Source organism: Dryobates pubescens, chromosome Z (genome assembly GCF_014839835.1).
Source record: "Dryobates pubescens isolate bDryPub1 chromosome Z, bDryPub1.pri, whole genome shotgun sequence".
Classification (NCBI taxonomy): Eukaryota; Metazoa; Chordata; class Aves; order Piciformes; family Picidae; genus Dryobates; species Dryobates pubescens.
In genome coordinates, this window is record NC_071657.1 from 119802168 (window position 1) to 119817689 (window position 15522).

At 49.1% G+C, this 15522-nt stretch overlaps 1 protein-coding gene across 1 annotated transcript in view; it reads left to right on the plus strand.

Annotated features, from left to right (window-relative positions):
• The first annotated feature begins 323 nt into the window (after window positions 1–323).
• Window positions 324–15522, plus strand: part of TASOR2 (transcription activation suppressor family member 2) — a 47105-nt gene continuing 31906 nt past the window's right edge. The window contains exons 1-5 of the mRNA XM_054177848.1: window positions 324–620; window positions 9836–9981; window positions 11436–11531; window positions 13447–13519; window positions 14782–14873. Of these exons, the coding sequence (XP_054033823.1) occupies window positions 578–620; window positions 9836–9981; window positions 11436–11531; window positions 13447–13519; window positions 14782–14873 (450 nt within the window). The 5' untranslated portion in view covers window positions 324–577. The remainder of the gene's footprint in view (window positions 621–9835; window positions 9982–11435; window positions 11532–13446; window positions 13520–14781; window positions 14874–15522) is intronic.

Here is a 15522-nt window from a genome sequence, read left to right on the forward strand (position 1 = left end):
AAGACTGAGGGGCTGAGGAAAGAGCCGAAGACGGGTGCCGAGGAGGTGATCAGATAGGCGGTTGAAAGGCCTGAAGCAAGATCCAAACCAAGGGGTGAGGCAAAAGACTAAGGGGAGGCGAGGCGGCTGGGACGGGAGGCGCAGGGCGAGGCGCCGAGGGGAGCGCGGGAAGCGCGGCTGAGGGCCAGCGCCGGCGCGGCGGTGACCCGGGGGAAGAGGAAAGCCGCGGGCGCGGCCCCGCTCTCTCTTTCCGGTTCAGTTTTCACTTTCTGTTTTTTTCCTCGCTGCCACCGCCCGCCCCCGGCTTCGGCTCCGGTCCCGGCCCTGCCTCCCCGCCCGCCAGCGCCGTCCCTCCCCGGCGCCCTTTCACTTCCTGGGGCCGGCGGATGGCGGCGGCCGGCAGCGTACCCGCCCTATATGCAGCCCCGCATTGCCTGAAGTCGCCGGCCCGGCCGGCCCGGTAGCTCCGCGCCCTCCCGGGAGCCCCGCCGGGAGCGGAGCAGCGCCGAGGGCCGGGCCGGGCGGCGCGGCATGAGGGGCCGGTGAGGCGGGAAACGGCGCAGAGCGAGCCCCGGCCATGGGACAGCAGCGGGAAGAGGACAGCGGAGGGCCGGGCATGGGTGAGCGGGATCTGGGGTTGGGAGGGGAAGAAGCTACGGGGAGGGAGGCAGGCTCCATCCCACCCTCGTCGAGGGAGGAGAGGCCGTGCCGGCGTTGCCCCTCGGTTTCTCCGGAGCCGGGGCTGCCCGGCCCTGTGGGGAAGAGCTTGGGGGGCGGGAGGGAGGGTGTCCCTGCGCCTCGCCGGGTGAAGGGGAGCACTCCGTGCCTGCATCGGAGCTGGAACGCCTGCCCCAAGTCTCTGGGCACCTCGAGGCCTTCAACACCTGGAAAGCAGCTTTTGAATTTAATTATAACTGGCTCACTGGGGACACGTTGGCTTTTCCAAGCTCCCACTTACGCCAGTAGCTGACCCAAAGGCCCATTCAGCTGGGAGAGCCACAGTCCTTTTTTATTTTCTGGCTGCACACACCGTGAGTCTGTCCTTGGGGACCCCTCTTGGTCAATCCAAGTGCCCTTCAGGAACAAGATATGGAGATACAAACAGATTGGCTGCCTGTTGCGCCCTTCCTGGAACTGACTTGGGCAGCTGAAGGCTGGAAGGCCTCGGTACTTCCCCTTTGGAGCAGCTGCAGGTCTGGAAATGGGCCCTAAAATAGTGGGGGAACAAATTGTTTCTGTTCTGATACTGCGTAAGTCTGCTGCCGGATTTTCCTCAAACAAATAGTCCCGCAGAAGCTTGGCTAGGAGCAGGGCTTGCCAAGCTGTAGGTCTGTCCTCCTTAAAGAATCATAGAACCACAGAATTGTTAGAGTTGGAAGGGACCTCAAGGATCATCCAGTTCCAACCCCCCTGCCATGGGCAGGGACACCTCACACTAGATCAGGCTGCTCGGAGGCACATCCAGCCTGGTCTTAAAAACCTCCAGGGATGAGGCTTCCACCACCTCCCTGGGCAACCTGTGCCAGTGTCTCACCACCCTCATGGTGAAGAACTTCTTCCTAACATTCAATCTGAACCTACCCATTTCTATTTTTGTTCCATTCCCCCTAGTCCTATCATTACCTGACACCCTAAAAAGTCCCTCACCAGCTTTCTTGTAGGCTTCATTAAGATACTGGAAGGCCACAATTAGGTCTCCTCGGAGCCTTCACTTCTCCAGACTGAACAGTCCCAACTCCTTCAGTCTGTACTCATAGGAGAGGTGCTCCAGCCCTCTGATCATCCTCATGGCCCTTCTCTGGACACCTTTCAGCACCTCCAGATCCTTCTTGTAATAGGGGCTCCAGAACTGGACACAGTATTCCAGGTGGGTTCTCACCAGAGTGGAGTGAAGGGGAAGAATCACCTCCCTCGATCTGCTGGCTATGCTTCTCTGGATGCAGCCCAGGATGTGATTTGCTTTCAGGGCTGCAAGGGCACACTCGTGGCTCATAGAATCGGTGAGGTTGGAAAAGACCTCAAAGATCATCAATCCAACCTGTCACCCAAGACCTCATGACTACTGTGTTGGGCTTCTCATCCACCGGCACCCCCTAGTCCCTTTCTTCAGGGCTGCTCTCAAGCCAGTCACTGCCCAGGCTATACTGGTGCTTGGGATTAGCCTGCACTTGAACTCATCTGATAGATATAGTATTTTGTCAGGAAAATGTGTGACTTCACAGAAACTGATGTTTTCCAATGGAAAACCAATTTTGTCAGAGAATTGTCTTTCTGCTCTGATAGAAGTGTAAGTACTCACCTAGAGACTGTATTACCAGGCTCTGAAACTAGTTTCACATACTGGTTTAGTCTGTTTTTAGTGTTTGTCTTCATCCTGGTGGTTTGGGCGCTAGCAGAGCTAGCGTTAAGTCTTTCTTATCCCCAGGTATTCAGCCCTGATGCCCCCCAGCATCTATTGTCACCCTGCTTTGAGCTGCATTGGTACAGCTCTTCAAGGAGCTGTGCAGCAATCCAGATTGTGGAACTGATTTGGATTGAAGATGACCTCTTTTGCTTTATTTTCTGCTGTAGTTTGCTGGTTTTATTCATTACCAACTGTGCCAGGAGGGGAAAAGGAGGAGAATAGGGGCAAGGGCTTGTGTAGGTCATTCTAGCCACGCACTGAGATGTGTGTGGAGTTACAGCTTTGCTGGAATTGGGCTGATTTTATTACATGAAATACATATTTTGGTCATTCTGGCATCTGTCAAAGTGATCAAGTGAGTTTGTGGTTAGAGCTCAGTTGTTGTATCAAGAAGAAGGAGTGACCAAGGGAAAGAAAGTCACTGCTGGAAGAACATGTGTAGCCAGAGCAAAAGTAACATCACAAACCGTGCCTGGGGAAGGATATATGCCTGTCTGGGAGGGTTTGGGGCTTGCACAAAGGCCAAAGGAGTCAGTAACCAGTGGTTTGCAGGAATGCAGCTGCAGGACTTCAGGCAGGGGAACTGTGTGACTACTTTCTTCAGCTGCAAACAAGTTGTTTTGCTTTTTCTGCTCCCAAATGAGGAAACCTTCCTTGGGGAGGTTGTTTCTAACCTCTAGCTGTTGCACTCACAAGGCTGCCTGTGTGTCAGGAGATCTTGAACATCACGGAACTTGTGCAGTCACCTTGATGGCTCGTGGGCTTTAGATTAGGGACATCCCCACCATTTACTTTTAGGGTTCTGGGAGGCAGCCAATCAACTCCAGCTCACGTAGCAACAGGCTGATGTTTCTTGGGAGGGCTGAGTGTTGCTCCTGTTGTGGTTGGCTGGGTTTCAACACAGCATCTGTGGGCATGTAAAGGGATCCTCAAAATGTAACCTGGTGAAGGCGAACTTGTCATCAGTGGGTTTTAGTTTGCTGTGCACGAGTCTGCAGCTCTCACACAAGGTTAGAACACATGAAGTCAGGCTGTCTGAGGCCATCAGGCAGCTGCACTGGCATGGAGAATCACTTGGCTGGTTGGTTTTGCTGGGAAAGGGTTGTCTTCAGTTATCCAAGTGCTAAAATACCCACATTGGTGCAAGATTTGGGCAGAGTCAATGCAGAGACCTGCAGCTAAGGGAAGCCACAATTTGCAACTCTGTATAAGATGATGGAAGAGGGGAGCTGAGGAAGAATGGGGCTTTGAAGAGCATCAAAGCAGCAGCACTTGCCTAAGCAATGAATTAAGGAGGAAAAAGCTGTACAAACCACATCCTCAGTTATGTAAGTGGCTGGAAGGAATAGGGAGGTCATGAAATCCAAGACATCTTACTTGGAAGGTTTCTCTCGTGTGCAATGACTGCTCTGAGTAGAATTTTCAACCACCATCAGAGTGGGGCTCTGCCTAGCTAAGGATGGGGACCTTCACATCTTTGTGACCTGTCTTAAGACCTTCCCAGGGTCTGGAGAACAAGTCTTCTGAAGAGCAGCTGAGGGAACTGTGATTGTTCAGCCAGGAGCAAAGGAGGCTGAGGGGAGACCTTCTCACTCTCCGACTCCCTGAAAGGAGATTGGAACGAGGCAGGTGTTGGTCTCTTCTCCCTAGTAACCAGTGACAGGAAGAGAAGAAACGTCCTCAAGCTGCACCAGAGGATGTTTAGTTTGGATACTAGAAAAAAATTCTTTACTGAAAGGGTTGTCAAGCACTGTAACAGGCTCCCCAGGGAGGCAGTTGAATCCCCATCACTGGAGGTATATAAAAACTGCAAAGATGTGGTTCTGAGGGACATGGTTTAGCACCAGCCTTGGTAGAGTTAGGGGGTGGTTGGACCTGATGATCTTAAAGGTCTATTCCAGTATAAATGATTCTATGATTCTAAGGCAGCATCACCCTCAAGGGAAAAAAATTCTTCCTCTCATCGAGTCTGAGCCTCCCAAGGTGCAACTTGAGGTATTGCCCCCCTGTATCCATTTGCCATAGCCAGGGGAGAAGCTCCATCATCTCTGTGACTCCCTATCAGGCAGCTGTGGGCTACCTGAAGCTGTAGCTGTGATCTCAATCAATACTGACAGCCTCTGATGTTGAGATATAAAGCATGACAAAAGCTCCTGCAGCCCAGATAGCTGCATTCCTGGGCTGCCTGATCCCACAGGAAATGTAAAATACAATCCAGTACTGGAATTTTTCAGCTTAGCAACAATCTCCTTGTCTCCCTATAGAAGAGTGTTTTAAATACAGCAAACCAAGAGATTGAGAAGCGATTCCTGACTAATCTGATAGCATTCTGTGATGGTGCGGGGAGATGATGGGAGAGCAGTGGATGTTGTCTACCTCAACTTCATCAAGGCTTTTGATGCTGTCTCCTATGACATTCTCATAAGGAAGGTTAGGAAGTGTGGGTCAGATGAGTGGACAGTGAGGTAGATTCAGAATTGGCTGAATGACAGATTTCAGAGCTGGAGAGCTTTGTGAAGGGGAAGCTCATCAAGCTCAGCCAGGGCAAGTGTAGAGTCCTGCCCCTTCACCAGTACAGGTGAGGGGTTGGGATGCTGAAAAGCAGCTCCATGGAGAATGACTTGGGAGTGCTGGTGGATAACAAGCTGCTCACGAACCAGCAATGTGCCCTCATGGCTAAGAAGGCCAATAGTGTCCTGGGGTACATGAAAAAGAGTAGGGCCAGCAGGTCAAGAGAGGTTCTTCTCCCCTTATACTGTGACATATTGAGATCATATCTGGAGTCCTGTGTCCAGTTCTGGGCTCTCCAGTTCAAGAGGGCCAGAGATATACTGGAGAATGTCCAGTGGAGGCTATGAGGATGATGAAGGGGCTGGAACATGTCTCTGATGATGAAGAGACTTGGGACTGGAAAAGAGAAGCCTGAGGGGAGATCCTGTTAATGTTTATAAACATCTGAAGCGTGGATGTCAAGAAGAAGGTGCTAGTCTCTTTTCAGTGGTGTCCTGTGATAGGATAGGGGACACTGAATACAAACAGGAACACAGGAAGTTCCACCTCAACACAAGGGGAAACTTTACTGTAAGGGTGCTGGAGCCCTGGAGCAGGCTGCCCAGAGAGGTTGTGGAGTCTCCTTCTGTAAGGATTTTCAAAACCCCTCTGGGATGCCTTCCTGTGTGATCTGCCCTAGGTGATCCTGCTTTGGCAGGGGTGTTGGACTGGATGATTTCTGTCGTTCACTTCCAGCCCCTACCATTCTATGACCTTAAAGGTCTCTTTCAACCAAAATGATTCTGTGATTCTATGAAAAATGGCAAGAAAGTGAAAGAGAGAGATGCTGGGAAGAAACAAAGCTGTAGAAGTTGCTGACTATGGTAGGAGCAGCAGGAACAATGCATTTGGTGTGTTTTGAGACTGAAAGGCTTTCAGTAAAGCACAAGGGAATCCCAAGAGGCTGTTTTGGTGCCTTGCTGACCGTGCCCTGGATTGGTTCCTGTGGGCATAGGACACCTGCTCCAAGGTGGAGATAACTGCTGCGCTGCATGGCGTGGTCTCTGGGGTCTGCCTTGGGTAGTCAGCCTGCAAATACAGCAGATATCAGCATGTGAGGACTCCCCTGCATCTCCTTGCCCACTTACTCCTGGAGAGTGAAGAGAGTAAGCTTGCTTAACATCCAGAGGAGGCTACAACAGTGATCAGAGGAATAAAGCCCTTTGCTGTGGGGACAGGCTGAGAGAGTTGGGGTTGTTCAGCCTGGAGAAGAGAAGGCTTCAGGGAGCCATTCTTGAGAAGGTGGCTGGGGACAGACATTTTAGCAGGGCCTGTTGTGACAGGGCAGGGAGTAATGGTTTGAAACTAAAAAATGGAAATTTAGACTAGAGCGAAGGAAGAAATTTTTTACACTAAGGGTGTGAGACTGTCCCAAGTTGCCCCAAGAGGTGGCACATGCACAATGCCTGTACCCATTCCAGGTCAGGCTGTGTGGGGCTTTGAGCAACCTGCTCTAGTTGCAGATGTCCCTGCTGACTGCAGGGGGATTGTTTCAGCTGGAGACACCTCTAAGATGTTTGAGTCTAACCATAAACCCAACTCTGCCATGGACATTAAACCATGCCCCAAAATGCCACACATTTCTTGAACACCTCCAGGAATAGTGACCACCACCCCCTGGGCAGCCTGTTCCAATGCCTGACCACCCTTTCAGTAAGGATGTTTTTCCTATTATCCTATCTAAACCTCCCCTGAAATCCTTCTTTGTCACTATGGGCTTGATGATCTTCAAAGTTTTTTCCAACCTAGACAGTTCTGTATTGACCAGGTCAACTTTTTGGCTGCTTCATTAGCCAGCTGTAGGAACCAGAGTTTGCAGATGAATAGAGGTTTGTAACAGGGGACAGTTGTTCATGCAGTTGTCCTAATAATTACTGTGTGCTAGAGAGGATTAGAAAGTAAAACTAAAGAGTGAGAACAGCAGAATCAGGATGGAGATAGGAGAAAGTGGCCTTCAATATAGCCAGAGAAGTTGGGAAGAAACTGCCTCAAGCTGTGCCAGAGGAGGCTTAGGTTGGTATTAGGTTGGAGGTTTAAACTTGGAGGAAGAGTGGTTGGAAAGCTGCCTGGGTGGTAGCAGCGTGGTGGTGGTGGCAGTCCATGCTGCTCAGGGGAGAACAGACACTTTCAGTTTTACTTCTGGCTCAGTCACTTTTATTTCTGGCTCAGGCACTTTCAGTTTTGCTTCCTCACAGCCTGCACAGGGGCTGTCAAGTGCCTTCTGCTCCCAAAAATGAAACCTGGATGTGTTGGGGTTTTGTGGGTATTTATGGGAGTGCCAGCTCTTCTTAGGGTAGGAACAGAGCTGAAGGAGCCTCTTTCATCTGGAGGGGGAGAGGACAGTGACAGGGAGTTGGTGGACTCAGCAACATGCCCTGTGGTTGTTTCATCTCACGTTTTTTTGTGAATTACTTCAGCATCTTGTTTTTTTTTTTCCCCTTTTGGACTTTCATTTTTACTCTGCAGCTGAATTACAGAGAAGAGCGAAGATCTGCTGCAACATCGCCTGCAAAATGGCTGCTGTATTTCCAACAGCTTCCCAGGCTTTTTTTTTAAATAAGCCTTTAATTTTTACCCCTGAAGGATGCTGAATAGCCAGAGCTTTTGCTGATTTAACATCCCACACCCTCAATGTCTGTTCTGCACCCAGAGAGGTTTTTGACCCCATAATCTCTCTTTGTCAACTCACTCTCTCAGATACTCGGTGTGACTGATATCTTTGTGGTGATCTGGGCTAGGGGATCAGGGAACCCTCAGTCAGTTTGCAGACTCCAAGTTAGGTGGGAGTGTTGATCTAGTGGAGAGTCAGGAGGCTCTACAGAGGGATTGATGGGCTGAGGCCAATGGGATAAGGTTCAACGAGTCCAAGTGCTGAGTCCTGTACTTGGGTCACATAAATGCTTCAAGTGTGGGGGAGAGTGGGCTGAGGTTTACCCAGGTGGTTAAAAAGGTCACCAGCATCCTGGCTTGGATCAGCAATAGTGTGACCAGCAGGACTAAGGCAGGGATCGTTCCCTCTGTACTGGGCACTGGTGAGACCACACCTCAAATACTATGTTCAGCTTTGGACCACTCACTCCAAGAGATGGAGCACACCCAGAGGGTGGATCAGGCTGCCCAGAGAGGTTCTTTTTAGACTCTTTCCTGTCCTCCCCATTTCCATTCCCATCTGTCCTCTACATGTCTTTTCTTCTTTTTAATTGAGGGGAGCAGAAGGAAAAAGTGATTAAAACTTACCCTTTAAAAATAAGAGTCAAAACCCCAAGTAGGTTGCAGGCTGACAACAGGTGAGATATTGCTCATCACCAAAGGAATGTGGACCTCTTACGGATCGAAATCATAACTTATCTGGAGTACTGTGTCCAGTTCAGGGCTCTGCAATTCAAGAGAGACAAGAAACTACTGGAAAGAGGCTAGTGGAGGCACCAGAGATGCTGAGGGGCCTGGAGCATCTCTGTGAGGAGGAAAGGCTGAGAGGGCTGTTGAGTAGTGGGAGGCAAGAGAGTAGGGCCTGACTCTTCTCAGTGGGACTCAGAGTCTCCTTCTCTAGAGAGATTCCAAATCCACCTGGACATTGTGTTCCTGGGCAACCTGCTGTGGGTGACCCTACTTTATCAGACTAGATGATCTCCAGAGGTCCTTCTGGGACCTTCTGGTGAACTATTTGTCCTTGATCTTTTGGATGAGGCTTTTATTAGAGTGACTAGCATCTAAAACCTGTTGGAGGGAAGTTCAGCAGTTCTGTGTTTATTGCTTGTAGATGGCTGTAAGTTTATGAGTCAGAAGAAATAAACCTTTTCAATGTCTCTATGTTGCAAACTCAGCTTGAGATTTTAAATCTCATAGCTCATGAATCACCACCAGCAGTAAGGGTTTTAAAATAACCAAGCCCAGGATTTCCTGTATTTCTGGGTTTAGTTTGTATTTGGATTTTAGCAGTTGCAAGAGCACAATGCTTCAGGGCTTTGCTTTGTTTCTGTGTCCATATTTAATTTGCCAACAGCTTTGGGTCCTCTTCTTGGTGGGATGCTGTTGGGAAGTGTTTTATTGGGATGCTTTCCTTTGGAAATACTGAAATAATTTGGGCATTGAGAAAGCTCTGGTCATTGAGGTGTTGAAGGAAGGCTTGCTTTCATGGTCTTGAAAACCACATCCACTCAAGATCTGAAGATCTTTGTAGAATAACAGGTAACTCCAAGAAATGGAGGTTTTCCCACGTGCAGACATGCTTGGTTGGAGAGGAGCTGCAGCTGCTTCTGATGGGAGCCACAAAGTGATCTGCTCCATGCTGGAGCAGAAGTGCTGCGGGTGCTGGAGAATGTCTAGAGAAGGGCAGCAAGGCTGGTGAGAGGTCTTGAACACAAGACCTATGAGGAGAGGCTGAGGGGGCTGGGAGAAGAGGAGAGCCTGGAGAAAAGGAGCCTGAGGGGAGACCTTATTGCTCTCTACAACTCCTTGAAAGGAGGTTAGAGTGAGGTGGGAATCAGCCTCTTCTCCCAGGTAGCAAGTGATAGCATGAGAGCAAGTGGCCCCAGGCTGTGCCAGGGGAAGTTTAGTTTGGATATTAGGAAACATCTCTTCACCAAAAGGGTCATCAGGCACTGGTACAGGCTGCCCAGGGAAGTGGTGGGGTCACCAACCCTGGAGGTGTTTAAAAGACATTTGTATGAAGATCCTAGGGACATGGTCTAACAGTTCTATGCAGGGAGGTGTTGGGTTATGGCTAAACTTGATGATCTCAAGGACTTTCCAACCACGCAATTGTGCCATTCTGCTTGGAGATCTCAGCTGCCACAGCTGGAGATCTCTGTCGAGGCCCTGTGCCCATCTTGGGTTACCCAGAGTTAACGTTTACACCTGGTTTTTGATTTCTTCTGCCAGGTTTTCCTCCAGAGTCAGAAGAGTCGAGTTCCCTTTTGCAGACAGCGGTTTCGGTGCTGCAGAGCTCCTACTTGGACTCTACATCTCAGGACAGTTTTCAGTACAGCCAAGCAACTCTGGTAGAAAATGATGTTTTCCTGAGTGAGGTAAGGCTGGTGGAGAAGCAGGGTGCTGCTGGCAGCTTGGGAAAGGAGCTGCAGAGGCCCCTAAATGCCGATTTAATGGCAGCTCTGTCTTGCCTTTGCAGCTTGTTACTGATCACCCTGCCTCTTAGAGCCCTGTGTGCAGTTCCTGACTGAAGGGAGCCTTCTCTTTGCTTTTTCCCCCCCCACTTCCAATCTCACCAGGAACAAAAGGTCCTTTCAGCCAATGTGGCCAAACATTCAGCAGCAGTTCCTGGAGGAAGCCTTGGGGGCGTGTTGAAAACTTGGTTTGCGTCCTAGCAGGAGAGCTTTAAGGTTACTGCACTTCTACTGCACTGTACCAGGCTGATTTCCCTGTGGTATTTATCTGCTTTCACACTTGTGCAAGCACAAGTTTTAACTCCCAGTTTCCCCTTCCTCCATCTGTCTGGGACCTGTACAAAACCGCATGTAAAATGGCTTCATCCTTACACTCCTGCTGTTACTGGCATGGAAGACAACCTGTCTCCTTGGGGACACAGGGACAAGCAGTCTGCTTAGACGTTGTGGCTGCCTAAATCTGGAATAGTCACTGTGGAGCTGGATAAAAACCTGGGAAAGCAGGTATTGAGTCATTTGCTGATTAGCCTGTGAGTTCTAAAGCCAAAATAAGTGGAAGCAGAAATTAGATGGTTGTTTCCTTGTCTTCCAACCTGGTTTTAAAAATCCCATACAGCTTCTTTAAAATCCCAAAATATCACAAACTTTGACCCAGCTCTCTTTGCTCCCATGATGTTCTTCCTGTCTGCACTGAGAACAGAGAATCATGGAATCATTTTGGTTGGAAAAGACTTGTAATATCATTGAGTCCAACTGTTAATCCAGCACTGCCAGCTCACCACTAAACCATGGCCCTCAGCACCACATCTACACAGCTTTGAAACCCCTCCAGGGATGGGGACTCCACCCTGGCCAGCCAGTTACAGGCCGACAACCCTCAAGGGTTGTCCAACCTAAATTTCCCCGGGGCACAATTGGAGGCCATTTCATGTTGTCCCATCACTTGCTGCTTGGGACAAGAGAGCAACCACCACCTGGCTCCAGCTTCCGTTCAGGGAAGGTCTCCCCTCAGCCTCCTTTTCTCCAGGCAGAACAACCCCAGTTCCCACAGGTGCTCCTCACCAGACTTGTGCTCTAGACCCTTCACCAGCTTGGTTGCCCTTCTCTGGACCTGCTCCAGCACCTCAATGTCCTTCTTGTAGGATGGGCCCAAAACTGAAGCCAGTATTTCAGGTATGGCCTCATCAGTGCCATGTAAAATCTTCTGTCCTCCAAGGCATGAGAAACCTCATAGCACATGGTTGGTGCTATGTTCTCCATACTGACCACCATGGAGGTACCTGGAACACGGTGTTCTCACACATCACTTGGCTCTGGCATGAAGTAACCAGAACAAATGGGTTGTGTCTCTTCTGCAGCTCAAAGCTTTTGCCCAAGCAAAGGAAGCCGCTGGGTACAGCCAGGAAGAGCTGGAGGAGACCTTTGCATTTCTCCTGTTTGATAATGAAGATGAGGTAACCTGAAAATTTTATTCAGCTTGAAAATTTGATGCCAAGTGCCTTCATGTGTGCTCTGTCCCACCAAAGCCCAGCAAATCTGTTGACTGAAGTGTCCTGGCTCTGTACCATGGTTGCTAGTGCAATTGTTATCATATCAATAATCCAGAACAAGTTCTGAAACAGCTCCTGGGGGTTTTTAGTGAGGGACCTCTGTTTGCATCTTTCCAGTCAGTTGCTGTCTGAGATTTGTCTGCCTCCTTTGCCTTCTGCAAGCAGGCACATAGAAGGACTTCCCCTTTGTCCCAGTGGATTTATGGCCAAGTACAAGCAGATGCAACCTTTTATGTATGCTTAGAAGAGCACCTTTGTGACATAAGACAGGAGTTTGTCAGGTGGTTTGGGGTGGAGAGTGAACCTGGCACAGCTCTTGGGAAGGGTATTCCTGCCCATTTTCCACAGGGATGCTTTTGGTTTTGTGAGAAGAGTTTGTCTACACAAGGATGCTCAGGGAATCCAGTGGGAATTCATTTTTAGTGTGATTTAATGATGCCATGTGAAGTCACAGAATCATTTGGATTGGAAGAGGTCTTTAAGATTGCATGGACAAAACAGCAGGAGAGTCTGAACAGCATCATAGGATCATAGAATCCTTCTGATTGGAAGAAACCTCTAAGATCATTGAGTCCAACCATTACTCAGCACTGCCAGGTCACCACTAAACAATGTCCACAGCTTTGAAAGCCCTCCAGGGATGGGGGCTCCACCACTGCCCTGGGCTGCCTTGTCCAAGGTTTGACAACCCTTCTGACGAAGAAATCATTCCTCATGTCCAGTCTAAACCACCCTCTCAGTCGTCTCTTATCCAGGCTCAACAGCCCCAGCTCTCTTCTCATAAGAGAGGTGCATCAGTTCCCTCAGCATCTTAGGACTGTCTTGAACTCGGGAGCCCAGAGCTAGACACAGGACTTTGGATGTGGCCTCACTCTGTCAGAGTAGAGAGGGAGGAGAACCTCCCTTGACCTGCTGGCCTCACCCTTCTCCATGCCCCCCCGGACACCCTTGGCCTTCTCAGCCACAAAAACACGTGACTGGCTCATGGGCAGCTTGTTGTCCATCAGCACTCCTGAGTCCTTCTCCCCACAGCTGCTTCCCAGCAGGTCAGCCCCTTACCTGTACTGCTGCATGGAGTTATTTCTCCTTGGGTGCAGAACCCTACACTTGATCTTGTTGCACTTCATAAGGTTCCCCTCTGCCCAACTCTCCAGCCTGTCCAGATCTCTCTGAATTACAGCTCTGCCTGATGGTGGATCAGGCATCCACAATTTGACTGGTTTGCTTTTATTTCTCACCCACAAAATGAGTTCAAGCTCCTCTTGTTGTAACTCCCTGGTCAATATATTTTTGGACTTTGCACACTGTGATGAATCTGATTTGGCCATAAATTAAATGAAAGCTGCTAATATGCTCCCAAGATAGTCATTATGCCTGTGGAGGAGTGAGCACAGAGCAGCAAATATCCTCTGCCTTCATGCCAGCTCTGTTGCATTTATTTCTCCATGAATTTTCCTTGCAGATAAAGAAAGTGCAAAGTCCAACCTTGTGCTTGCAGAGGTTTCTGGAGATGCTGGATTTGTTCCAGATTTCTCTCAGCTTCTCCTTACATGGAGATTTTTGTAACAACACCTGATAAACACAAGCAGTTAGTATCTCAAACAAGAAAATGTCCAGCCTGTTGGTTCTTCCTGGGGATATTGTGTTTTCTTTATACTCTGGGATGTTTGGTACTTTAATGATTTGTAGTTGCCTTGCACCACTTATGTTCTTGTTGCAAGTTCTTTTACCAACTGCTGTGCTTTAGTTTTGGGTGGTTGTGCCCCTTTGTCTTTGGGAAAAAAAAAGGTGGTAAAAGAGACTTTCTCTTCCTTTGAAGGCAAAAGAGGTGTGTCAGACAGGCCTGCGTGTGAACAGCAGCTCTATTTCCACGCTTGGTGACCCAGCAAAAGGTGAGATTTCCATTCAGAGGACCAGGAGACCCCTCTGGGGTTATCAGCTCCTTTAAAACCTGAAGCAAAAGCCCCAAGAAACTCCTGGTGCTGCCTTACTACTTACTCTACTTACTGCAGAGATCCATGGAAATTCCATGTTTCTTACATGAGAGACTGAATCTGTTTCAAGCAGCAGTGTTTTGCTTTGTCTCCCTCAACCAGCTGAGGATGGGCTCTTCCCCAGGGAATGTTGTTGTTTCTTCCCCTCTCCATTTCAGGCTTTTTCTCCCTTGTTAATAGCAACCTCTGTCACCCAAGTGGCTTTTTGGCAGCTTCCCCACCGGAGTTCTGTTTGCTGAGCTTTTGCCAACAGTCCTGTTAATAACCAGAGCAGATTGTGATGTGTTGGAGGCCTTTGCAATCCATGCTTACTCTTTGCCCAGAAGTCTGGGGCCTCAAGATGGGCACTGCAGGACATGCTACTCAAAGAAATCCAAACATCTCCCAGTGCTCCTCCTGCAAGTCCAAGACTTAGAACAGTCAATGGCAGTGAATGCAAAATCAAGCAAGAGCTGGTTATTTTTCTGAGGGTCTGTCTAGACTGAGATGGATATTATGGGTAAACCATGCCAGAATAGGTCTTGTCACAGGGTAGAAGGTTCACATTGGCATTTGGGATGCTGAAGGACCATAGGGAGCCAAAAAAGTGGCCTGGGAGGGTATGTACCATACCATTCCAGTGTGTGCCCCTCACATATAAATATACCATGGAATCACAGAATGGTTTGGATTGGAAGGGACTTTAAAGATCATCTATTTCCAAGCCCCCCACAATGGGCAGAGATACCTCCCAATAGGACCAGGTTGCTCAAGGCCTTGTACAGCCTGCTCTTGAACACCTCCAGGGAGGGGACATCCACAACCTCCCCATTGCCTTTATGTGACTCCAAAGTGAGCCAAATACCTGCCCCAGTTGAGGTGTGACCTAGAAACCCTTCACCAGATCTTTCTTTAAGAGACAAGTCCCCATTAGGTGTATTTTCATGTAACATGGGCAAAATCAACATTAACTTTCCCAGAACCTAAGATGTTGTTCCATAGCAGCAGACCAAAAGGAAAAAAGGAACTGAAATAGGAGTTTCACCCTTTTTTATGGCTCCTTTTGCTCTGCAGGGACCCTCATTTCCACAAAGAGGATCCTCTTTACAGGGATTGTTTTTTGGCAACCAGCTTTGCTTCACAGATGATTCACATTATCTTGTCTTGCTTTGTTTTCACAGGGGTTTATATTTCCAAGTATGCAGATTGTCTTCATCCCAGACCCTGGCACCATGGCAAATCAGGCTATATTGTCATCTGCAAGCTAATTAAGGTAAAGAACAAGTCTCTTTTTATGTGGAATGGGGTTCAGAAGCCATTCTTCAGTGCCAGCAGTTTGGAAGGAGATGTAGCTGTGGGGTGTTGAGAGTTTGTTGGGATTTTTGATCATGGGATGTGTCAGGCTAGAATCAGAGAATCATTTTGGTTGGAAAAGACCTTTAAGATCAATTCCAACCATTCTCTAACTCTACCATGCCTAGTGCTAAACCATGTCCCTTGGCACCACATCTTTTAAACACCTCCAGGCATGGAGATTCAGCCATCTCCCTGGAAAGCCTGTTCCTGCCTTTGGAATGTTCTGCAAAGCAAGAGATCCATCTAGGCTTGACTTTTGGCCTGTAGGGCAGGAGATGCTGCAGGGGATCTTCCATATTCCACTGTGGAGATCAGAAATTCCTCACAGTCACCTTGTTCCCTGGATGCTCACTCCCTGGACCTGTTCGAGGCCAGGCTGGACAGGGCATTGAGCAACCTGGTCTAGTGGAAGGTGTCCCTGCTCATGGCAGGGGAACTAGATGATCTTTAAGGTCCCTTCCAATTCAAACCATTCCATGATTCTCTTGTGTTTTAGGGGTTTGCCCACATGCTGCCTGAACACCTCCAGGGATGGTGACCCCACCACTGCCTTGGACACGCTATTC